The 27,267-nt window shown below is 33.2% G+C and overlaps 2 protein-coding genes across 3 annotated transcripts; both read right to left on the bottom strand.

Moving 5' to 3' along the window:
- Window positions 1–316: 316 nt before the first annotated feature.
- LOC149421608 (solute carrier family 25 member 35-like) lies at window positions 317–27,243 on the bottom strand. The gene is made up of 5 exons (XM_089634934.1): window positions 27,199–27,243; window positions 10,398–10,645; window positions 8,491–8,741; window positions 6,796–7,014; window positions 317–1,332 (listed from the first exon to the last, which is right to left on the bottom strand). The coding sequence occupies exons 2-5, from the start codon at window positions 10,634–10,636 to the stop codon at window positions 1,130–1,132; spliced, it is 912 nt and encodes a 303-aa protein (XP_089491060.1). The 5' UTR covers window positions 10,637–10,645; window positions 27,199–27,243; the 3' UTR covers window positions 317–1,129.
- LOC149421607 (solute carrier family 25 member 35-like) lies at window positions 17,355–27,267 on the bottom strand. Of its 2 annotated transcripts, XM_089634933.1 has the most exons (6): window positions 27,199–27,267; window positions 26,985–27,110; window positions 25,698–25,940; window positions 24,713–25,039; window positions 19,316–19,458; window positions 17,355–17,838 (listed from the first exon to the last, which is right to left on the bottom strand). In XM_089634933.1, the coding sequence occupies exons 3-6, from the start codon at window positions 25,934–25,936 to the stop codon at window positions 17,627–17,629; spliced, it is 921 nt and encodes a 306-aa protein (XP_089491059.1). In that variant the 5' UTR covers window positions 25,937–25,940; window positions 26,985–27,110; window positions 27,199–27,267; the 3' UTR covers window positions 17,355–17,626. The 2 variants fall into 2 exon arrangements, with proteins under 2 accessions (XP_089491059.1, XP_089491058.1); XM_089634932.1 differs by having other exon boundaries at window positions 26,985–27,261.

The raw sequence follows: 27,267 nt of genomic DNA, 5'->3' as shown, positions 1-27,267 counted from the left end.
CAAAATATTAACCGTCCAAACTAAAATATTTTTAATAAATTATTTAAAAACGCAATAAATTATGAACGAACAAGATGACAGATTCAATCGACTTAGATAATGCACCTCTAAATTCCATAGATATTCTTGAAGACAGACGCGTAGCGTTATTCATTATCGATACTCTGTTTTTTAAATCATGGCAATCCGTATACTACTGATGGAAATAAATCGATTTTTGTAAAATCTCGCGCGTTTACGTGAAAAGACGTACTAATGTCTTGACCGCTATTATCATATTTACGTCTTTTGACGTTCTAATGTTCCGAGTGGTTAAACTAAAAAAAATCCTTTTAGATACTTCTGTCAAAATTTTGAAAAAAAAAAATTTCAATATCGCCCTTGTGAACGAACACCATTCTCAATCGAAACATTGCTTCAAATGGCTTAAGCCATGTTCGATGACCACATCTAAATAGCCAGGTACTTCTGCTCCCTTCAATCTCACAACATATCTTAAGTGGGGATGTCGTTGTCTCACTGGCTCCGTTCTTTATGCGGTATTCAGATAATATTTTTCTTTAAATTAAAAAAAGTATTTGTTCGTCATAAATAGAAGTTAGATTTTGTTCCTTACGTTTGTCAATAAATTCTAAAATATGTAACTAGGTAAAATGGCGGCGTACTAAATATTTTTAATTAATCTTTTTTTGTTCTGGAAAACAGGAAAATCTGAAAAAACTGGTCACTGAACACGGAGTTCCGAAACTCGTAGTACAAGAGGGAAACTGGTGAATCTACACCACAAAGAGAATCCAAAAATACTTTCGTATGTTTTTATTCTATCGGAGCATTTTGATTTTTTTCTCCTTTTTTCCAATTTTTACGGCAACCAAAGGGTTAAACAACTTTTTAAGTCGGCTCTATGCTTCAACGCATTTTAAAAGACATTAAACAGCTGTTATTAACCACTAGCGATTCTTTTTTTAAATGTATCAAAAAAATTCCAACTTTAGACTCGAATTACTTGAAAATGAAAAGCTTAAATCAAAATTAATTCCAAAAAATCACCTACAAATGTGATTTAGATTCACCAGTTTCACGCTTGTCATAAGCGTTTCGGAACAACGTGTATAATACATTGTGTAATTCAGTCCTTAGTTTTGTTTAGTTTGTTGACAAGTATTTTGAGTTGATCCCAGAAGACCAGGACGAGGACCGTGTGGGGACCGAGGCGGAGGTATGAGGGTCCAATGCCCTTGTAGAACCCGAGAAACCCTTCCGTTCTGGCCATCTTCGCGAAGCAGTCAATCACACCTTTGTACAGAAGTCCAGCGCCCTTTGCATCGGTTCCTGGAATAACACAAAATTTAAAAAAAAATCAAAAATGAAACTATGAGCACAAAGGTGCTGCCAACAAAAAAGTGCTACCACAAAAGTGCAGCCAAATACTGAAAATTCCATTTACGCACAGCGGCACCCCGCCTTTGTTTCTACCTACACAAAAAAACATAACGTTCATTGGTCCGCAGTTTTGATAGTTCGTGCAGTTTAGACGTAGCTCGGTGACAGTCGGCACTGGGTACCTGGCATGGTAATACTATGAATATAAATGGCATTACCATGCCATTTCATTTTTTCTAGTATCTAAATATAATAAAGGGTCTGAAATGGTTCAACGATACTTATTACATATTTCTTATTATGAGATATTAGTTTTTTCACCATTGTAAACCAATTTTCAATTAGCATTTTTAGCAGTTCACAAATAAAAAATATGGTATCTTTCTTACTATGAATTATGAGTTATGAATATTCAAAAATTCCATAACTTTAATGGAAAAATCATTTTAAGGAGAAAATAGTGTCACTTGACACCTTGAGATACCAGATCGAAAAACTGCCAATTTCATGACGTCAGAGTTCACTATTTGCGAGTTATTACTACTTGAAACAGATTTTCTGCTTTATAATTGATTTTAGATTATTTGTTGAGAAAGATGTTGTAAGAGGCATTTAAAAATAAAATTATTTCTCAATGAATGCAAATTTTTCTATTTAACCTTAACCTTTTCATTGCAATCTATCCCACCACGTAGCACATTTTGACACAATGTACGTGTTTTAGTAAAACTTCATGGACCACATATGCAACATCCATGTACGTATATTGAAAGAGGCATATAAAAATACATACCTGAGTGACCATGCACAATTTTCCAAGGACCCTTAACGTTTTCAACGCAAACTATCACACGGCACGTTTCAGTATCAGTTTCAGTATCAGTTCTATAATCAACGTGAACGGTCGCGCGCAGCGAAGTAAAGTATTGTCGCAAAAATTGCAACCGCTGCCGAGCACCGAGCGATTTCGCCGAGCGATTTGCGCCGAGCGCAGCGAGCTAACACATTATGGACACGGCCATTGATAATATAAAAACTGAAATACAAAAAATTACAACAGTGAAAGATTCGAAAGCAAAAACAAACCTAGAACAAAATGTTTATATATTAGAAGAGCTTTGGAAAACTGAAAAAATTAAACACCAAAATGAAATAATCAAACTGCAAAAAAAAATTATTGAAAATTACGAAGAACTCACGAAGAAAATAGAAGAAGTCGTAGAAAAAAACAATAAAATTCCATCTTACGCGCAAGTTCTAGCAACAAATAAAAAAGAAATTTCAAAAGAAGAGAAGTTCTCTATAATAATATCATCAACTAAAAAAACAACAAAAGCTGCAGAAATATGTGATAAGATACAGAAAAACATCAAACTAGGCCAACTTAAAATTGGAATAAATGGACTAAGAAAAACAAATAAAGAGCAAGTAATCATATCCTGCCCAAAAAAAGAATATACCAACACTCTTACGGAGGAAATTAAAAAACTCAACTATAACCTGGAAATAAATGAAATAAAAAAGAAAAAACCCAAATTAATTTTGAAAGGACTCAAATCGAACTTGACGGAAGAGGAAATAGTAAATGGGATACTCACACAAAACGAAGGGATTCAAGACATTGTAACGAAAAACGAAGAAAATAAAATAAATTTGATTACTGAAATAAAATACAAACATTCTAAGAAATACCAACGTGGTAATCGGGATCAAGAAGATGAAGAACAAAACAAATTCTCGAACTATATCGTGGAAACCAGCGGTACAACACGAAAAAATTTGCTATCATTAGAAAAGATAAATATCCAGTACCAAAGGGTTAACATAGTGGATTGTGATCCTTTAACCCAGTGCTACCACTGCTGCAAATTCATGCACACAGCCTCCAGATGCCTAAATCGAATGAATCCATCGGTGTGCCCGCATTGCACGGGTGATCATACTTTTGCTAAATGCCCTGAAAGAGAAAAAACACCGGTTTGTGCAAATTGCACATCGCAAAATAAGAAATATGGCGAGAAAAATAAAACAGACCACACAGCTTTCAGCAACTTATGTCAATACAAAAATAAAATGCTCAAAGTAGCAAGAGACAGAATAGATTTCGAATAAAAATGACAGATTTTTTATATAACGTACTAGACGAAAAAAATAATATTGACGAAAAAACATATAACAGCTATCAAGAATATCGTACCCACCAAAACGACCTCAATCTCAGTCCTTTAATTCTACACATGAATATAAGAAGTTTGGAACGAAACATGGATGAATTTTTGACAACAGTAAATAATGATCTCAGGAAGCCCGCTTGCATTGTGTTAACGGAAACACATTCAAGTGGCGAAGTGGCGTACTATATACCGGGATATACCTGTGTATCTACTACAAACCGAATTAACAAAAACAGTGGAATCGTTATGTTCGTACAACATAATTGTGACATATTGTGCGAGGAAGAAATTAATGTGAATGGAACAAACTGCTTACATGTACAAATGAAGTGTTATAACAAAAAAATTGATATTATCTCTCTATACAGAACACACTCGTCTACTGTCTGTTTGTTTATAGAAGAATTAAGACATGTGTTATTAAACTACAGAAACGCGAATACAATAGTTTTAGGTGACATTAATTTAAATATATCACACGATTATACATCGAACGATAAAGATAATTACTTAAATATGATGGCGGAATTGAATTATGTGTCGTGTATAAACTCTTACACCAGAAACGTCAATGGGCAACGTCCATCATGCATTGATCACATTTTCACAAATATCAAAGATATAAATAATTTAAACTCGGGAATTATAAAAACTTCAATTACCGACCATTACATGACTTCGCTACATTACAATTCAATAATACCTCAGGCGATAAACCAACATTGCGGACAAACTGCTAATAATAAAAAAGAAATATCTGTTGTTAATATCGAATCTTTGAAAAATAAATTGTCATCTGAATTATGGTTAGATATTCTCCGAAGTGATAACGTCAACGAGTGCTGTAAAATATTTGAAAATAGATTAACGAACTTTATAAATGATTCAAAAAAAATTATTCCAAAAGGAAATACAGCAAAATTTCGTAAAATCAAACCGTGGATAACACATGGGCTTGTTGTGTCCATAAGACACAAAGAATGGCTTTATAAAGAAACAAAAAAAAAACCACTAGACATTAAATTAAATGTTCATTTTAGAGAATACAAAAATAAATTAACCACGCTCATAAAAAACACGAAAGAAAATTATTATAAAAATAAACTTGATGATTCTGAAAATGACAGTAAGAAAGTTTGGAATATAATCAATGAAATCATGGAAAATAAACAAAATACCAAAATTAATACTATTAAGAGTGTAATACAAAACAATAACATAATTAACTGTATTGAAGAACCTAAAAAAGGAGCAAACGCTTTTAACGAATTCTTTGCAAATATCGGAAAGAGTCTAGCAGAAAAAATTACCGTGAAAAAAATAAATAAGACGTATATTGAAAATATTCCAAATATAGAAACTAAACTTGAACTCTTCGAACCAACCAATCCGTCTGAAATTGTACAAATTATATCAAAAATGCGAGGTGGTTCTGCTCCGGGATTTGACGGTCTCGCTGTAAAAACACTAAAAATCATTAAAAATTATATTTCTACACCAATCTCTCATATTATAAACAACAGCTTTAAGACAGGAGTTTTCCCGAGCACGTATAAGAAAACCATAATCTCTCCAATATTTAAGTCCGGTAGCCCGGAGGACATTTCTAATTATAGACCCATTTCACTCTTATCTAATATATCGAAAATTTTTGAAAAAATTGTTAAAAAAAGACTAACTGCATTCTTAAAAAAAAACTCGATTATAAATGAAAATCAATTCGGTTTCACAGAGGGAAAAAGTACCCAAGATGCCATTGCAAAAATTTCATCTAGTATTCAGAGTGCCCTGGACAAATCAAATAAATGTATAGGAATTTTTATTGACTTAAAGAAAGCATTTGACAGCATTTCCCATGAAAGACTTGTATTAAAATTAAAAGAAAATGGCATTGACCACTTAGCTCTTAAATGGATAGAAAGCTACTTAACAGAGAGACCTCAAATTGTAAAATTAAACCAAACCTTTAGTACACCACTAACAAGTACATTTGGCATTCCTCAAGGCACGGTCCTCGGACCATTACTATTTCTAATGTATGTAAATGACATTTTCCAACAGAAAATCAAAGGTGAATTAATCTCTTATGCTGATGATACTGTTTTATTAATAAAAGGTCAAACATGGGAACTAGTTAACAAACTTGCAAATGAATGTATTAATATCTTAAAATCGTGGTTTGATAATAACCTACTCACACTTAATGCCAAAAAAACAACATATGTATTATTTTCACTACAAAAAATACCTAAACACAAAGTAAATATCATAATCCATGATGAAAATTGTGACAATGTCAACTGTAAACTACTTAATCCTATTTGTACTGTAATCAACTCTTCTTCTGAAATTAAATATCTTGGTGTGATCATCGATGAAAATTTGAAATGGAAAAGCCATATTACGGAGTTAGTAAAGAGAATAAGGAAATGTATATATATATATTTGTTAGGTTAAGAAATATTTTAAATGTGAAAATACTAAAAAATGTATATTATGCTCTTGTCCACTCCCTGCTTATTTACGGAATCATAGGTTGGGGAGGATCTTATAAAAACAACCTAAACTCAGTAAAAGTCTCCCAAAAAATTATTATAAAGGTAATACTTAAAAAAAACTCTACTTTCCCAACAAAATTGCTTTTTAAAATGTTTCCAGTACCAAATATTGATGATATATTTAAGCAAACTTCAATTATAAAAATGTGTAAAGAAAAAAATAACACAGAATATCAAGAATTTTACAAACTGATGAGAAATGGAAATCAATTTATTACGCCAATCTTTAAAACAACTCAAATGCAAAACCATTATATTTACCAAGCCATAAAAAACTACAATAATCTCCCTTCCGAATTGCGCTGTATTACGAACCAACAAGAACAAATCAATAAAATCAAACTTTTTTTCAAAAAAAACTTATATTAAAAAAATATATTGATATACTATATTTATATTTTACACATAACATTGAATCACTGAAGTAAGAATCGTGGCTCCCTTATCAGGCACAAGAGCTCCTCTTTTCTGATAAGGTATACATGAGCAATTAAGTACCTAAATATTATAATTTGCAAAAAAATGTATGTATTAATGTAACTATGATCTATATTAAAATAATAAAAAAATAAAAAAAAAACGTTTATACACAATGTACGTGTTTTAGTGAAATTTCCAATACACAACAGTCACGTAGATAAGTTTAACAGTACGGTATTGTCAGAAAAAAGCAATTTTACCTTGGTTGTACAACCGAGTAGCCACCACGTCGAATGGCGTCATACAGACGGTCATGACAACTCCGCCCAGGTTGGCCGCCACAAATGTGGTGAGCAGCGGAGAGTTGGGAAACACATTCCTCTCGGTGAGATATTCCTTGGAGCGGGTAAAGGAAGCCATCTGGGATGCCGATCCCACAGAAGCACGGGGAATTGATGATAGTACACCCCTGTACAGTCCTGCAATCAAACCATATATTTGCTGTATTTATCCAACGCGGGTCGCTAAAAGTGCTAGTGTAGCATGTTGTGTAGCATTTCTTCCAGACAATGGAGGCAAATAATTTAATTTTTATAATAACTTGATGGCGGTGTTTTGCGCTTTCTGATTTGTATTTTGATCAATGTTAATAAAAAAATATTTACAAAAATGTTCTACAAAGTAGGTTCTGTGTGTGCAGTTTACGGATAAAATAATTTATTACAAAGATTCAAGTCGTTTTATCTAGATATCATAGACAAACCGCGAGCGGAGAGGCTTATAACTGTTAATACAAATCTAATATACTAGTCCTGTCTTTTTCGTTTTCAAACAAGACGGTTGAGATTTTGAGAAGAGGACGAACATCGATAACGTCCGTACAAACTCTTGCTGTGAATAATTTAGCCATAATATTTTTTTATGTACATGCAAAAAAGGAGTAAGGTCGTATTTACGTTACCTAATATTTAATTGTCTATTTCTATGATTTAATAATGTAAAATAAATGAAATATTTCACATAAAATCCATTGAATGAAAGAAAATCAACCCGCAAAACTCGCGCTGCTAGGAGGTGCTAGAGTAGTATACTGCCATGAGAATGTATGTGAAATGTCTTAAGTTGGAGGTATTGTCTCTGTTCTATGGACATATTAAGCAATCTTATATTCCGTGTTCGGATACTCGTTATACAAACTGTTTTTTATTTTAAATTTGAGTTATCTTTTTAGTAAAATTTTTGAGAAAGCAAACCAGGGGACAGTTTTTCTTAACACAATGTTTGTGGGAGACGCTTAGACATGTCTTCTGCGTACTGTTGGTAGAGAGCGGAAGACGCTTAAAAGCATTTTTTTGTATTGAATGCTGTTAGTAGACAGCGGGCTCGCCAAAATGTGTTTTTATTCTGTGAAGTAAAAATTATGCGCCATTGAATTTGTTGAGTTATTGCCTGGTGGCAGAGTGTGGTCATAAAACATGCAATTATGGGGGTAATAATAATATAATAACACCTCCATATTTATGGGGGTACATCAAATACTAATATTATGTAATTAATAACTGTACTATATTGTGTAATTATATTATGTAATTGTTATATTATGTAATTCGTGTATCTTTTTTTTACTAATAAAAAAAAAATTAAAAAAATAAATAAAAAAAATAAAAAATAAAAAAATGCACTTGAAATATAATAACATAGCGGTAATATTTTATTTTTATCTTTAGATTTCTTCAGTGTTAGCGATATTCTTTGGTTCAAGACGTTGTCCATTATCATTTCTGCCTCCATTCTGCGGTTATATGAATTAAATAAATATTACGAATTTTGTACAAATATATCTATCTTTGCGAAACGTAATTTCGCACGCGAATTATGAAAACTTTCCCGCTTTACGGAGTGGATTGATAAAAAACCACCAGCAAATACTGTGTTAAGTAAAGAAAGATTTTTACCTCTAATACCGTCACTTTTGAATATTTTGACCATAGCACTGATCATCCCGGAATGTTTGTGCTGGTAACCAACGGCAATCTCAGAAGCCCCCTGGGCCTGCATCTGGGTCTTGATAAGGTAGAAGGGGCTCCCGGTCACTGCCCCGAGGGACCCCCCTAGGGCCCCGAAGAATAGACTCGGCAGGACTTTAGAATCACCGGAAGTGTTTCTTATAAAACCGTAATTGTCAGCTACTTGGTATGTGCCCAATCTAAAATAAATTGAAATTGGTGATGCATAATAAGAATTGATCTTAAAAATAACCTAAAATCTCATTCATTTTCCATAAATTTTCAATTTCTTCTCCAAATATAATATTATGTTTTAATACTAAATATATTTCATATTTTATTTATTTATTTATATATACGCCTAAAAAGGCTTTTACATAGAAGTGATACATGATGAAGTGTACATAGGAGAATATCTGTATTAGACAAGAGATACTGACAGTAAATAGATGTAATCCATTATAAAGAAGGTACAAAATACATAATTGTAAAATTGTAATTACAAGTATAATGAGAAAATATTGTGTCTGATAGTTGGTCGTGTATGTATTGCAGAAGGATGTTATATCGTGTCTTGTATTCCTAGTCGGCACATGGAGTTTAATAGTGGCAAGGATGGCAGGACTATCAATTAAGTTGTTAATGACTCTGTGTAACACAACCAGGTCTGAAATAATTCTCCTGTCAGACAGTGTTATTAGATGCAATTGATTCAACAAACTGAAATAATTAATGTAATCAATAGGAATTCTGAGCTTAAAATTTACGTACTTAAGAAATTTGTGCTGAACTCTTTCTATATTATTTTGGATACATTATAGCCACTAGTACTTACCAAACATATAATATAATTTTTTTTTTACTTTTCACTACTACTTTCTGTACTTACTACAGCACATAATACATGTACCTATAATATTATTGATAACTGATAAATAACTACAATAATCTACTGTACACTCTTCTTCCAGCCAAAACCTAATGTTTCTATGGAAGAGTAGTATTCAAATAAAAAAATATGTATGCCTCAACACAGGCTAGTAAGGTTAAAAATTAAAATGTAAACAATAAATTTACCATGTGAAGAAACAATAAATAAATATGAATTAAAATTAATTCTATATTAACAATGTCTTTTTTAACACGATTTTGAAACAACAGTCATAATGGTATTATCTGTTCTTATTAGAATCCTAGATTTTTATCCCCATGAATACATTACCTATACAAAATAGTGTCAGAATAGATTTTCATAAAATAGAGCCTATCTCCCATTTTCAGATGTATTGTATACTGTATTTTTACATTTTTTTCTTTGCATGTTGGAGCTTATCCCCCCTGTAAAAACAGAATAAAATGTATAATTCATTTCAACGAATGAAGGCTACCTAGACGTTTTAAGCTCATGTCATGTCAACCAGCGCTATACTACATAGAAGGCCGTTCTAGGTCAACGCACAGCGATAATATCGGCAATGATAATTATGTATATCATGAGAGGGCTGGGCAAACAATGCCACGGTAGAAGAAAGAGATCAAACAGAATCTATTCCTGGCCTGTATCGTCAAGTAGCGAAAAATTTGTAGTTAAATATAATATTTATATAAATATTGAACTCTCAAATTGATATACATATTTACAATCATTTGTAATTAGACCTACTGCTCTATAATCTGCTAATGCAAATAAAATTATGTTAGATCAATAAATTGTTTACGTAAGCTTAAAAATATAACTCGTCACTTTAAGGCGAAAAATATCAATAAATAAGTCCCCATGATGAGTGTATACACTCACGGTTGGCCAATTCATGCAAGAAGCCAATACAAAAAACAACCAGCAATTCAAATCTCACCGAAATCCATTCAAGAAAAGTTGAAACCACAACGCAGGAATCAGCCCCTTCTGCAGCGCCGGTATGCCGTCAGTGCGCGCCACTGCCCAAACGGCGTGTGGCACGTTGCGATAATGTACGGCGTAGTGGCCGCGCGCCTCCAGCTCGCCCTGCAGCTGCATGCGAGTCTTCACTACCTCCAGCGGGTTCGTGAACACGCAGGCGCACATGGCCGCCACCCCGCCCACGGCAAAATCCATGAGTCAATTCTGAAAACAAGTTTTTTAAGTTTGAGTATAAAGTCAAATTCCGTGTAAGGGGGTTATCTTCACCTGTAGTCAATTCTGTTTTTACACTGTCTTTTTTAGACAGTTTTGAAATAACACAAAGCATAACTGTAATATTTGTCCGTGCTTAGAATGGAAAGAATAATGAATAAGTTAGAATAGAAAGTGATTTCGTGGCAAAAGTGTGAAAATGGGTGCGTTTATCATCCGACAGCGACATCTACATTATACAGCTCCCATTTTCCTATACATAAATAATGAGCTGTTTTTTTTACACGATATTTCTGTAGAACGCATTCATCATGTAAAAACAGAATTAAGTGCATAAAGTCAAGGGAATTCGGTCTCTGGCATTCTTAATACGTGACCAAACCACCTAAATTATTGCGACTTTTCTATGAAGAGCATCAGGAGTTCCACGTTCGTATGGATCGTAGAATTTATTCTATGACGTTTTATAAAATACTGAGTGCGATTTCAGAGGGGGAATCATCCAGTGAGCCGCATCGGGCAAAGGAGAAGGAGAAGCAACTACAGAGGTTGTGTGAGGAAACAAATTAAGAGCGGGAAAATGGTACTTTGTTTGGTTGTCAAATAAATGAAAAATGCCAATTCAACAACTAAGATTTTATTTAACAGAAGTAAAATTTTGCTATAAATACATCAACAAACAATTTATCAGTGGCGTGCAGTTCAAGGCTAAATGAAAAACTGTGCCTACCCTAGTAAAAATGAACCATATAAATATTATTAAAAGATAATTGAAAATATAACAAATTTATGATTAAAATGTGTACTTTCTATGAATTTGGCAAAGTAATTTGTGTGCCCAATTATTCAGTTGACCATAAAAATCAGCATAAGATGATAAGTAAATTGCCATTTGCATATATCCAAACTTGAAACTACACACGGCCTACCTTTGGTCATAGAGTAATGCACGCCACTGCTATGTGCACAGTTAATAACAAAAAAAAATGTTTTCTTCTAACTCAGCAAACTTATTTTGTGGCACCATTTTAATTAAAAATTAATAAAATACTTCATTTTAACCACTTTTATTGTTTATTACCAACATGTTTCATGAGCAACGCTCACTTCTTCAGGGTTTTTAATAAAACTAATTATAAATAATAGACATAACAATGGTGTCAATAGATAAATAATAGACATAGACAATGGTGTCATTAAAAAATAATAGACAAAAACAATGACAACAATGAAAAGATAAAACGGATAGGGGAAAGAGAGGCAATATGGAACAATTTACAAAGGGAATAGGTTTAATATTGGGTCATTTAAAAATAATTTTTGATTGTTAATAATATTCAATTTTGCATTCACACTCTTTCTAATCTCTAAAATTTCTAGTTTATCTAACTGGATGCCATTGACATTACAATGTATTAATTCTATACCAGTATTGAAGTTAAAAGTATGACTAGTTTCCAACAAATGGTTGGCAAACTCCGAGAAACTGTTATTATTTAAAGATTTAATTAAAAGATCAAACATGTTGGTAATAAACAATAAAAGTGGTTAAAACGAAGTATTTTATTAATTTTTAATTAAAAAAAAATGTATTAATCAGACAAATAATTTCTTAATATCATGAGGCCTTACAAAATGTGAACAGTAAGGAGGGGTTATTTCACAGATTTGAACTTTAAACACAGAAATCTCTATGTTAAAATTCAAGTTCTGTTATTATTTCATCACGGGTCGGTTGTTTCATAGTACAATAATAATAAATCTTGAATAGGACTTTCACAAACTTGAATTTTAGCTTTGAAATTTGATGAATTGTTCAAATTCTGAAATTGTGAAACAAACGTCCTAAATAATAATTCCATGAATAAAATTTTGAAATTTTAATTAATTAATTTGATCCCTAGTCCCTACAGTCTAATGACATGTTTATAAGTTTAATCTTATTTAATGCAAATTACATAATGTATTTATTAGTGAACTAAGATCTGATAATAACTTCTCAAGCGCCAAAAGTACCCTTTGGATATGAAAAATATGTATCCGTTGAACGCCGGCGTATTCATGACACGATAATCTAACATTAATACATTTTGTTTGTGGGATATTTACCCTCGTCCCACTGCTGAGGTCGTAGGTTTGAGGACGTGGGAGCTCAGCATTACAAAGGTTAATACTGTTTGATGCAACAGATAATAAAATGCTACACTAGGTTAGTATTTTTTTATCTCTGGTGAAATTCTGTGTGCAAAAATAATTATAATAAGGGATGAGTCGAAATAAGCACTAATTAAATGATTATTATTAATACTACGATAAATATCATCTTTTGAATGAGAAATACAAATTATACTAGCATAATAAATATCTTAGGTTTCACAATTTTGACTAGAATTAACCTATACACTGCGGATCAGGAATATGACACCAATACTGTCAGTGCGTATGCATTTTTCAAGAAACAAGAAACTACCTTAAAAGAAACTTACTTTTTTTTACTTACCATTTAAAATTGTATGATGTCAGAAGATTAGTAATTTCATTTAAATATCAAAATTATCATAATTATAAACACTGAACAGGTTTCATTCAACCACACGCATTGTACATGTAATTATATTTTAGTTTATTAATGTACACAACAGACAGAGGGTTAACATTAAAAAAATACAAAGAAATTAATTCCAACCATCCAATAACTGTAAACAACAATATGTAAACATAAAACAATAGTAGGCATGTAAAACAACAACAAAACAAGAGACAATAAAGTTTAAATTAAGTAAAACCTTAAGGACGGGTTGTTCCACAGAATTTGAACAATTCGTCAAATTTCAAAGTTGATTTTCAAGTTCTGTTACTATTTTAGTTTTGTGAAGCAACTGGTCAATAATAACAGAACATGAATAGAAAATGCACAGAAATTGAAAATCAACTTTGAAATTTGACGAATTGTTCAAATTCTGTGAAACAACCCGTCCTAAGTAAAGTTTGAGAAGTAAAATCGAGAGATTCAAGAAATGATGTAAATTTCTGTGTAAAGATAGCAGTATTTTCGCTTTGTGCATGAAGGACAACAATTATCAACCACTGCCCCCGTGTACATTGAATTATCAATACCGGCTTTGGTAGACTTCTACAGAAGAATGTCACACCTACGAAATACCAAAATAAAAAACTTCGATATCTCTCACACAGATGTCTATACGGTCCTATAAATATGAACAGCGGTTCGGGATCCGCACTGTCGGCAAAGATGCATAACCTGAATTATTAGGATCTGCACTGAATCGGTTAATAAATAACAACTAACAGTTTTAGTCACAACGAGTTAAATACCAAATAATAATACAATCTAACCCAGATTCTCAACTCCACATTATATCAAAAACAATACTTAATTATGTATGTATTCACATTCTTAAATAAAAATTCATTTAATAACAGTGATAATAATTCCTGAACAATGGATCAAGATATACATTTTACTTATAATACTGAATAATATAATGGTAATAGACAACCAAAATCTTTGTACTTTAAAAATAAACAAACAGCGATGGGATACATCAAATATTCTAGAATCTTAATAATGCGTCCACCAGTAAAATATTTGCAGTATTTACTTGTATTGGCTTGCAACTCTGGCCGCCAAAGGCGCTAGTGATGCATGACAAAATGGTGCATAAAATCCATTCAAATGTATGAAAGTAAACCAAGCCCCACTACTCGTGTCGGTAGGAGGCGCTAGTGTAGCATACTGCCATCAGAATGTATGGGAAAAGTAGGAAGTTGGTGGTATTATAACTACTCTACAATATTTGATTACATGCACTGACCAGAAAACCGATAGAATTGTGTTGTGGGCCCGATACAAGCTCAAATTTGGTCTACTTGTGAAATTGATAAACATTTTCAAATATCGAAATTCTTTCTTGAGCAGATAATAACTTATATTGGCCTGTCTGGGCCCAGGAGTTGAGAGTCTTGTGTAAATGACGGCATCAGTTTTCTTTTGAATCGCTAAAGATAACAAATTCTAAAGATAATCAGATCAATGTTTATATTAGACAAAATTAAGTAGATTAGGGGCATTTAAATAGGAACAACACTATGTATAAAACTATTAAAATTTGCTAAAACATTGAAAAAAAAAAATAATAAAGTAATCTCTTTGCCTAATAGGATTCAGATATGTACATATTTATAAAATCGGAACATAACTCAATAAGATTTGTTGAAATAAAAGGAATTCATAAAACTAATATTATGGTTAGTTGGGGTAAATGCGTCCCATTCAAATTCTTTCAATCTTTAAAATAATTGCATCTAATAGTAAAAACTTTCATCTTCTGTAATATACTAGATGGAAGTTTGTACAATTATTTTATGGAATGGAAGAAAGGACAGATGGAAAATCAAACAATTATTTTTTTAAATAAATGAAGATAGAATAGATGGAAATTTATATAATTATTTTATAGAATGAATAAAAACATGATACATGAGGACATTTATACAATTTATAAAATTAATTAAGGCGCTTGAAATGAGGCTGTCTCTTACAACGAAATTTCATGTTTCATGTTTACAAATGTATATATTAAAGCATTCTGAGGACAGAACTTTTTGATATTTTGGAAAATACCAAATAGTATCGAAGATATACGCCATCAAAATGTTTATACTTTAGGAGAATCTCGCGGGAAAGGTGATGAGCGTGTGACATCACGGTAATTAAATTGACTGGCGCGGTATTACGCGGTTCTGCCATTCGAAGTGTAAATGGTGTCTCATGACGTCACGGGTATTTTGAGCGGCCATTTAAACCAAATTCATTTCTTAACTTTGTCATTTTTAGACATATCAAAAAACTAATTTTACCACCGTTATTAACTTTTTAACTATAATACATTTTCATAAAAACAAAAAATTAGGAGACAACCTCGTTTCCTCATGGGACATATTTACCCCAACGTACCTTACGGTATTTTACATTATATGAATCTCATTTGTAAATTTGTTACCAAGGTTAAAAACATTATTAAGCTATTATCACATTTATTGAAATAAGCACAACGAAGCTTTAGTGCAAGGGTGGCCAACCCGCGGCCCACTGGGTGTCTATTTGTGACCCGCGGAGCATATGCACACATTTTTTTCCTTTTAGTGTACATAAAATTACCAAAAAAACATTCCAACGTTCGTAGTTTGTATCATATCTGGTATATGGAAGTATCTCAGTTCATTGATTCAATTATCAGTATTGCGCTTCTTGGGAGTACTACAAGTCTTTCAAGTCTTGGACGTCTTTTGTGTCCCGTATATGCAGTACTCGCCAGCCGCAAGACACTGAGAAGAGTGTTCCTCTAACCGAAATACGGATTATAATTATCCCCTCCCCCCATGGATTCGAAAAATTATTGTGGGGAATCCAGCACCGAGTGAGCAATACCCCATACAATAATTTCTTTAGGCATACCATTACTTGTAAAAGTAAGTACAAGTGCGAAATACTGGTACGGCTCGGTAGGAAATCTCATTTCTAAAATCTGGCCCCGATGCTGAAAAGGTTGTCCACCCATGCTTTGGTGTAGGTTAGACTGAATAAATCGTAAATGCTCCAATCTATTACGTGACTGCAAACGTATTTTCCCAATGACGCAATTTTCCAGAACATAACAGATTTGATTGTTACCAAGTTTTATTACGACTAAGCCATAAATATCTTCAGGGAAATAATAATGACTGGCAACAGAAGTGTTCCAAGTGATCTTGCAAAATGTTGAGCAAAATATGTTTCAATTCATTTCGGAATAAATTAAATTATAATTTAAAAAATAAATAAAATTGGTACATAATATTTATTATGTTGGTTTCTTTCGTAGACATTGCTCTAGGCTTGAATATCTATGACAGATAATAAAGACAATAATCTTCACTTTGGTTTTCAAGGTTCTAACTGAACATTGTCTTATTTTGAGTTATGGGGTTCCAAACATTATAATGTCAATTTCTCATAACGTCTATTACAAATGCTGAATTTATGGTTCGATCTAATGTATAGTATTTTAGTTCTTCATTATAAACGAATTGGATGCATATTTTATATTCTAGAACATACCTACTTGTGAAGTTAGAACCTTGTTCGACCAGCAAGGACACAATATTTCACTTTATAAGGTTCTAACACTACTTCGAACCTTGTTCAACAAGTTTGGATAGTTTTTGTTGCTGTGATAGTATGAAATGAAGAAAAAGATTCCTGAGGCATATGTGTGGTAAAACCATGTATGATCGTGTGAGAAATGTGGAGATCTGCAAAGAGTGCAAGGCTGATGTAAGCGTAATGAGTAAGATTAAGAAAGGGACGCTTAGATGGTTTGGGCATGGAGTGTATGGAGAATATATGATGCGAATGCGAGTGGTAGCAGTAGACGGGGACGCCCGAGGAAGACAAGTGAATCAGATACTGGAGTCGGATTATGTTAAGAGTCAAAATAATAGAATAATATGTATGAGACGATGTATGAATGTGAATGAGGCAAGGAGTATGTGCCAAGAGCGAGAAATAAAAAATCATTTTCAGCTACAACAACATCAATACTGCCATTTTTTGTAATATTAGCACTCTACTACACCCAAAAGTCACGAACCGCCACTGGATGGAACGCTACACTCCATTCAGTGCACCTTTGCACTTCTTTTGTTCTCCAGTAAAAAAAAATTGTGTTGACTCAATTATGGCAAAGAGATCATTCGGATTACTTCTGTTACATGCCGGCCAAATGCAAGAAAAATTCTTGAAAAAATAATTAATCCCTAAATAAATGGCGATAAGTCAAATATGACAATAAAAACTCTCTAGGATTCTTCTGTTATAAGTTGTCCAAAAACCATAAAATATAAATTCTGGAAAATAGCAGAAATCATCATATCTCCTGTGTATACAGAGCTCAAGTTATTAATTTCCAGTTAGTTGGTTATAGTTTGTCTCGTGAGGTACAATTGGTGTAGGTCCTTGAGATTATCCCAGAACACCAGGAGCAGCACGGAGTGGGGCCCCTGACGCAGGAAGGAAGGACCGAAGCCCTTGTAGAACGCCAGCAAGCCTTCGGACTTAGTTATTTTAAATGCACAGTCCACCAGCCCGTTGTAGGTTAGCCCTCGTCCTTGTGCATCAACCGCTGAAAAGTTTAACATAAAACATATTATTTTGAAATACCGATTATAATAATAGTTTGATGATTTCTAGAGCGCTGTTTTCATGAAGGAAATGATACACTGTAACTTTATGTACACCAACTTTAACTAATTTTACATTAATTGAATTCATTATATATATAACTGACTTGATAATTCAAGGTTGTGCCGAAACCAGTTGATGTTTCTTATAAATTGAAGTGACGCACAGAAAGTTACAGTATTTTACACAAAGATACAGTATTTCAAGTGATATACACAAAGTTACATTGTATCAAGTTATGTACACAAAGTTTATAACGGATTGAAACTTCACACCCCGATTGGCACAATCAACAAGCAAGCTGAAAAGAACTAAATACTAGATTTATACTAATAATACTAGAAGAACTAGATTTCAGAGACACAATGGGGATCAGTTTTCGCTGTCAGTAATTCGGTGACGGCCTTCGAGGAACCACATGCATACGGCAGGGCAGTTGACGGGTTGGTGAACGGCTTGGGGACGTAAGTAGATTTCATCATGCTATTAAGTTAATTTATTTTCGAATAATTGGTTTACTTATTTTATATAAATTTATTCCTAACGATGGAACAGGAGCTGCCGCCCGATTATAAATAATTTTACCTACCTACTCAAGATTGTAAAATCACCATGACTTGCATATTTTTTTATGAAATAATCACCTAACTTATCATGGAGGTTAGTCATGCCCAGAGATGCTTTTAATTATTAATGTCTCGTAATGCCGGAGGAGTTAAAAAATCGATTTTATAGTAAAAAGGCTCTTATTTGAATAATGCTTTAATTTATTAGATTTTAATAAACCTTCCCACACTACACTTTTAAAGCATTACATCAGGAAGTAATACTTTTGCATTGTCACACATCTAGAGTTTGAAATAATCTAATCACATTCTTACAATTTAAATAATAACTTTTAATGTTACATTTGTCACGCATCGTGCCATTAAACATCAAACTAAGTAAAATAATAAACATCATAGTATGAAAAAATAAAATATAATAAAGGGAATGGAAGTATGGAGATAAATATATGTATATTAGTACATTACTGTTGAAAATCCACTGTGTAAAAATAGATATGCATAATCTTTTGAATAATTAATATTGGTCACAGATATGGGTATGGGTATATGTATTGACTATAAAGCAGAAAATGTGTTTGCTAAATAGAAAATAATGATGGAAAATCTATGTGTTATGGCAGCATTAAACTCACAAAGCTTTTCCTGTCTGAGATTTTTAGAAAATGCATAAATCTCACAGTAGCATTTCCATCATGAGCTGTCAAAACATAAGACAAGATGCAAAAAAGGTGAAAAGGGGAGTTTAAAACTTGGGAGAAGTCGGGTAGTAATTCTACTACTTAGTAGTTAGAAGCAGGAAACAATAACAAAGCAGGTTTTGAAGGATGAAGCAGAAAATGAAAGTTCAACCTTGATTATAAAGCCTAGTGACGCAAACGTCCAGTGGGGTCATGACCATCGCCTTGACGTATCCTCCCAGCAGACTAGACACAAACACCAGCATCAGGGGAGAGTCGGCAAACCAGCCTTTCTCTCTTAACGTTTCTTTTGATCTGTTCAAAACATAACCTCCTGTTAGGTACACAGCCAGAGTACCCAAAGTGTGGGCTACCTAATCATAACATATAATAACTGCATACGTGTTAGGAGGTTACCGTAGAATTATGTGTCTCCGGACAGGGCGAGTGACTCCGGACATGTGCATTGTGCATGACTTTCATGTATCACATGCCCTTAAGAAGAAAGGGTTTAGTTATCAGTTGGATGCCAGTGTCCGTGACCGATGTACGTGTGTTGTTAACCTGTCCGGTGGTATGACCGTACAGGTACGGTGAGAAAAAAAATCCTCGTAAGGAGTATGACCGTACCCGTACGGTTGCGCCTAAAATTAATTAACTATTGAATTTCTTCCGGAAAACCGATAGTTACTGCTATCTAGGGACAATTTGTCATAACTTGCAAAAGTTTTTATCGATTTAGGTACATTACCAACGGAGTTATTCACAATTAAAATATTCCGTGACGTCACCGTCTGGCAGTTGGTGGTAAACAACATTTTTATTGCGAGCGACGTCTTTTGTGAAGTGAAATTTGTGGTTTTTGTTTGTTTTTACACTGAATAACCTAATCATCTTGCATTAAAAATTACCTCACGTGTTTGGATGTGAATATTTATTACATATATTGTACCGACAGTGTTTGTTTTCAGTTTGAATACAGTTTTTGACAGTTTGAACAAAATTCAATAGTGAATCTTAGTGTTATGAACTATTTGAAATATTATTCGTTATACTGTATACACACTATGAGCGGGAATGGTCGCGGCCGACTGGTGCTTATCGGCGGGACGGGTAAAAATATCCTTTACGCCGGCTCCACTTCAAAGGCGAGGAAGGTAAAGTTACCCCATTATTTCCCATGACTATTTAATCTAAACGCTTGAAGACATTACAAACTACACACACACACACGTAACAAAAAAAAGATAAGCCGTTGTTTCTTTTATGTACACACATACTTTTGCGCAGCTCAATGAGAGATTGCGCGTAATAATTAGGCAATTTTATCGTGTTAAATTTCAAAGATTGTTTGTTAGTTGAACTGGGAATATGAGTACCTATTATATTTTTATGACGTCTTATAAATTCATTGGACCTTTACTTTTATGAGATAATCCTGAGGATGTTATGACAATAATCATTTCCTGAATGAGAGATAACCCAAAAATTGTTTAGCAATTGGATGTATTCCCGGTACTCGTTACTTGTGAAGATAGAGTGGCGCTAATATACACGTGCTTTAGTTATGATATACAGAGTTACAAAACAGACGTGTTTTTAGTGGAATTTATTTAATTGATATTTTCTTTAACCCTTCAAAAATTCTTCAGATACTAACGAAAGGGATGAGGATATATTTTTGTGCTAATCGCGAAAAACATCCGCTATAGGCTAGAGTCTATTGTTTGAAACGCCCGACTACAAAGTGTTATTATCATTGACATTTTATTATTTTAGGTTATTCATAATTTGGACAGTGTTTTACTGTGATTTGACTTTGTGATTCGTATTGATAACTAGTTCAATTTATATATTTTACTTTTATAAAAAAATGGTTAACCCTTTGAATGAACAAGACATTGCTGACATTTTAATCGAAAGTGAAGATGAAGATGTTTACGAGGATCTTCATGATTTGCCAATACATTCAGATAGCTCATCCGACGAATCTGATGGGGATGAAACTTTCCCTAGTTGTTCAACATCCAAAAAGAGAAAAGTTGATCATCGTAAATGGGATCAGGGTAAGTTTACGCCCATTATTCATGAATTCGATTCAACTAACTCAGGTATAAGAGCAAATATTCCCGTTAGTGAAAATTCATTGGAAATAGACTTTTTTGAGTTATTCTTCACACTTGATATAGTAAAAATAATTGTCAGCGAAACAAATAAATACGCTGCAAAAATTTCTTTAGACATTTCTCTGAAGTCTAAAATGATGAAGTGGAAAGACACCACGGAGGCTGAAATATATACATTTTTAGTCACGATTATGCTTATGGGACTTGTGGGAAAAAACTCGCTGAAGAAATACTGGACAAATAATCCAATAATTGAAACACCCTTTTTCAAAGTATTATTTCCGCAAGATAGATTTTTTCTTTTGCTCCGAGCTCTTCATTTTTCTGATAACGATACTGCGACAACCGATAAATTATATAAAATAAGAAATCTTCTGGAACCATTGAAGACCATTTTCAAATCAACTTTTTACCCATATCAAAATCTGTGCATAGATGAGAGTCTCTTGTTGTGGAAGGGAAGACTTTCATTCAAAATTTATATTCCCTCAAAACGACATAGATTTGGGATTAAATTGTTTGTACACTGTGATGCACTCACCGGATATGTTTTGGATGTAATTGTGTACACTGGCTCTGAATCAGACATACAAATGAATCCCGACATTGGTATATCAGGATCAGTCGTTACCACTATGCTTGCAGATTATTTGGAAAAAGGTCACAGAATGTTTGTAGATAATTGGTATACAAGTCCAGCCCTGTTCGATTTCTTGCATAAACATAAAACTAATGCATGTGGAACGGCTAGAGCAAACCGAAAAGATATGCCCAAATTTGGTAAGGAGAAAATGAAAAAAGGGGAAATGAAGTCTTTGAATTCGAACAATCTCATGGCGCTGAAATGGCACGATAAAAGGGATGTCCTTATGCTTAGTAACATACATACAGATGCAATGATTGTTACTGATAAAATTGACTTCTCCACGGGAGAAAATAAAATAAAACCAGAGGTAGTTTTAGATTATACCAAGAATATGGGAGCTGTTGACAAAGTGGACCACATATTGGGCTTCGCAAGCAGTTCCAGGAAGTCTCTAAAATGGTATAAGAAAATTTTCTTCAGATTGATAGACATTGGAACACTAAATGCTTTCTTTTTGCATCGTTTGAAAACGCAAAAGGTTTTATCATTTAGCGAATTCCGGGAAAACTTAGTGTCTCAAATGATCGAAAAATATCACACGCCAAGGCCGGCATCATCTGGAGGAAGGAGAGTAGTGGATCAACCAACTCGCCTTTTAGGAAAACATTTTCTCCGTCCTGTACCAGAAACTGCAGCCCAAGGAAAGCGAACTCAACGACAATGCCATGTGTGTAGACATACAGCAGTTCGAGCTCAAAAAAGAAGTGACACGAAATATATGTGCACCGACTGCAATCTTGCATTTTGCGTATATCCATGTTTCGAAGACTACCATACGAAAAAGCAGTATTAGTTAGTGAAGACAATTTTATTCCTAAGATAGTGTACATAATAATTAGAATAGTGTTATTTTTATCGTAATTATTGACTGCATATACATTGTATACCTATGTTTAATTTTTATAATGAAAATACAATAGTATAAGTGTAAATAATAATACGTATATGTTAGTGTGTATAAAAAGTCGTTCTTCCCCCCTTGGCTTCATTAAAATTGTGGTAAGTGAATCTGATTTTTATTAAGTAAAAACAAAAATCTGCTCCGATTTCGATGGTTGGCGATTTCTGCAAAATTGTTTTTATTTTTTCCTTCTAAATAGCTTAGTATTTGTTTTTTCGTGCTAGTTTCTAAGGATTTTATTTTTATTTTTTTATACTCTACGAGGTGGCATTTATTTTTTTCTATATTTTGATTGTTGAAAAAACTCCCTCCAGCGGGACCGTTTTCTTTCCAGAAACTCACCACCGGACAGGTTAATTTATGGCCACTCTTCATAAGTTTGCTTAAAAATTCACTTTTAATGAGGTTTTAAAATAGTGAATTTTTATAAGTGTGGTGTATAAACTTGGAGGTCAGTAGTATTATTTATCAATAAAATTTATTATTTAAAATGAATAATTGATTATTTTAGAACACTTTTAACTAAATTTAGCACATCTGCGCTTTAGCATAATTTTTTATTACAAAATTTTAAAAAAATCGTATTTTGTAGGGTGACTTTGGACATACAACGAAAGTGTATAAAGAAGATTCGGGGAAGGCCTCAATGTTATTCTGCAGAAAATTTAGAAAAGGTCTTGTCAGAGGTACGAAATAAGAAATTAACCATTAGAAGTGCGAGTGAAAATATTCTGTACCTAAAAGCACAAAACAAGATCAATTTTGTTACAAAAACCAAAATCACACCAATCACCGAAAAACATGGGTGACACTATTTCAACATTGATTTATCAATAAATTGTGGAATAGGTCTGTTTCGTTCCCGTTTATGAGACAATAGCGCCCTTGAGGTGATTTTGCACAAAAACGGCGCTATACAAATCATCCAAATATTATTACTATTAATAAATCATTTTGTTTACGATCATAAACGAGTTTTAAATATCAACTTTGAACCCTCCTCCTCCCTAAATATTTGTTTTAATAAATTAATAAAAACATGAATATGGAATGCAAGTTGTCAGAAGTCATGACATCTGATGTTTAGTACGGTTTACAGAGGCTGTCCAGAGTCACTACATTTGACATGGTGACTCCGACAATATTTATGCTTATTTTTTTAAAGTTATTATTGTTAAACATGTAAATAAATATAATTCAGATGCCTTAAGGTTCAAATATGTTAATTAAATATTTTAAGTTTTTTCTTTCTGCTAGTTTACCATAAAATCATGAAAAAATGTTCGGAGTCACCTCATTCTACGGTATACATAATTACATAAATATAATAAATGACAATATTACACATTTGAAAAGATTTCTTTTGACCGTCAAATACCGACCACCAAATTATTTTTAGATATACTGTCAAGCTTCACATTTAATGACTCTGCTTATAGTGACTTTCTGCGCAGTTAAAATATTGACAATAAATGTTATTACGCTTATAACAATTTACTGACATCAATGTTTTTTCAAACAAATTTTACTGTATTTCTAATTGCCAGTAAATAATCGATAAATAACATATGTTATAATGTACTGTGCTTCAATTCAAACTTTTTACCAACTGAAATAATAATGTTTCAATTATTATTTTCACAAATTGTTAGTCAGTCAATATGTAATATGTAGAACTAAATTCACCAACTGGAGAAGTAAAAATATGCCTTTCACAACCTAAAGAATCAAAGCGCTAATATAAAAATAATGCACAATATAAGACTAATATAAGTTGGGAAGGGTGCTGAAGTAGCGCAGGATAGGGGTGTCCGGAGGTGCCTCGTCAATACGATGGGTCCCCAACCCGGATAGGACAAGAAGCAGATAGATTAAAGAAAATCATTTTTACATTACCTGCTGAAAGTCACAATCTGTGCCGGAGACCCAACCGAGTTCCTGATCATTGTTGAGGTGGAGCCCCTCCACAACCCCTTCAAACCGTGACTGTTGAATATTTTCTTTAGTGCCCTGAAGCTGCTGGTTTGCCCGTGCTGGTGACCTACGGCTATGCTGACGTCGGAGAAGGACATAAGCTGGGTCTTCACCAGCATGAAAGGGCTCCCGACGGCGGCCCCAGCTGCTCCTGACAGGGCCCCGAAGAATATACTACTCGCAATGTTAGAGTCTCCATTCTTATTTCTTATTAATCCGTAATCGTCGGCTGTCTGATAAATTCCCAGTCTGAAAATAAAACCCAATTAAAATAAGGTCCATTCAATCATTTACATATTTTATTGTTTTTATTTTATTTAATGTTTTATCACTCAACGGTCTTATAAAAGTACAGGCTGAATGTTTTAACAAAGACGATTCAACAAACAATAGAGGCCTGAGCTCTTTGCTACATTAGAGTATTTTTTTTTTTTTTTCAATTGCAAAGTTTGTACATGATGAGTATAGTATAAGTATAAATTCAATTTTTTTACAGTCCTCCTTACTAGGGTTTTCATGTTCTGAGGCGGCCTGTAGTTTTTAAACTTTTGTATTTAGTTTCAAGTTGTCTTTACATCGTCCTCACAATGTTTGTAAGTTGAATATCACTTTGTACGCGCATACATAGTCATAAATTTGTTGCATAAATGCAATGACTAAATAAAATATAAAGGGTCTATACCATACATCCGATGGATATCGGACGTAAATGTGTACATTTAATAACCATTTACATTTAAATGGATCATAGGTACACATGCCTACAACTAATACCACCTCAACGGCCGGTTTTGATATTGTGTTTATGCAGAATTTTATAATATTTACTGCATGATAAGCTTGGAAAAAGTTTGAAACAGAATGCGAAAATATTTATAAGATAGTTGTAAAGAATTGAATAACTTACCTTGTACCATTCACAACCAGTTGGAACCACAATGCGGGGACGAGGCCCCTCTGTAGGGCGGTAATGCCATCGGTTTTGGCGATGGTGTATGTTGCGTGAACCACATTCTTATAATAAATGGCGTGTTTGCCGCGAGCTTTTAATTCCCCTTGCAATTGCATTCGGGTTCGTATCACGTCAAAGGGATTACTAAAGAATCCAGCCCCAACTCCAGCCAAGCCGCCTATCAGGTAATCCATTATCCTGGATGTGGTAAAAGAAATAAATCAATGTATTTATTCATCAAAACTACATTACTATTATTCTTATTAATACATCCAAATCGACATAAAAGTTATTAGGCCTAGTTAAAATGCCTAATAACTTTTATAGCGCCGTTTTCATGAGAAATCACCTCAAGGGCGCTGTACAAATATTATCCTTCTTTCAGTAAAATATAAAGTTAGAAAAGACAGATTAAAAAATACATAAGTTTGATAGACATTTTTCTCTTAGATTATCATAATTAATTATTGACCCTAAAGTTTCCCAGTATGTGTGACACGCGGTGTATATCTGTGCTACCTATGTTAAAAAGTTTATCTCCAAATCAGTTACTGTACAGAAGTCAAATAAAGTTGAAAGGGTGTGTTAATATTATTACAATGTACACGGTTCAATAAATATTGCTTGACTGGGTTGGTGGCTGAGTTTCTGAGTATTTTCTTTGAACTTCAAAAATCGGAATTCAATCCAAGCACCTTTTATCTGCATCGGCAGTTAAAAAGCAAATCAATGTTGCCAACAACGCAACAATAGTCAATTGGACATTTTAAATTCAAACAGGCAGTGCACTGTCGAATATCTAATTCAGATTGATTTGGTGTAAAGGAAATCTGTTTCAAGATCCAGAAGGTTAGAATGTTCCATAAGTGAAACGGAATGTCTAAAAGTTTCAGATAACAGAATTTTTCGCATGTTATACAATCAATAGTCCGGTTGCGAAGGTTGTGACATGAACAACCTTGGGAATTTGATGTTCTTGTTTTAAGTATTCATTGGAAGAAAGCTAGTACTGATTCAGTAGTATTTAAATGTTTTATGAAAAGAATTATGGAATCAATGATGCGTGCAATACTTTGATTACGTAAGATTAATTTGCACAATTACGTTAAAGTCACGTGAAACAACAAACACTTAAAACTTAGGCACCTATTGTTGGATCACGAATTTCACTAGTTACTAGTCATCACATTAAGATAGCGGTAAATATCTTCAAGTAGTGTCATGATTATTCCAATTACTAACCTTTTTGTGGTATTATTCCAAGTATATATCGGGCATTTAAAGGCGATTTTTGATTGTTCGAAACTTTGTCCCTTGGTTTAATTTATGAACTCGGGTGGCGAAACACCATTTTAATTATATTAAGTACTAGAAGAAGAGGTTTATTTTTAAATAAATTACAATTATAGATGCCATTGAGATGAAATTAGCCGAAATAACACAAAATTCTCATAACCTCGACTGTCATTATTTTATCTTCCTTCCGGGTTTGACATCTGACAAGAAGCGTTGCCACTGACAGCAC

The sequence above is a fragment of the Hesperophylax consimilis genome, chromosome 8, assembly GCF_061612785.1.
Source record: "Hesperophylax consimilis isolate HC1 chromosome 8, BYU_Hcon_1.0, whole genome shotgun sequence".
NCBI lineage: Eukaryota > Metazoa > Arthropoda > Insecta > Trichoptera > Limnephilidae > Hesperophylax > Hesperophylax consimilis.
This window is presented reverse-complemented; position numbering and strand designations above follow the sequence as displayed.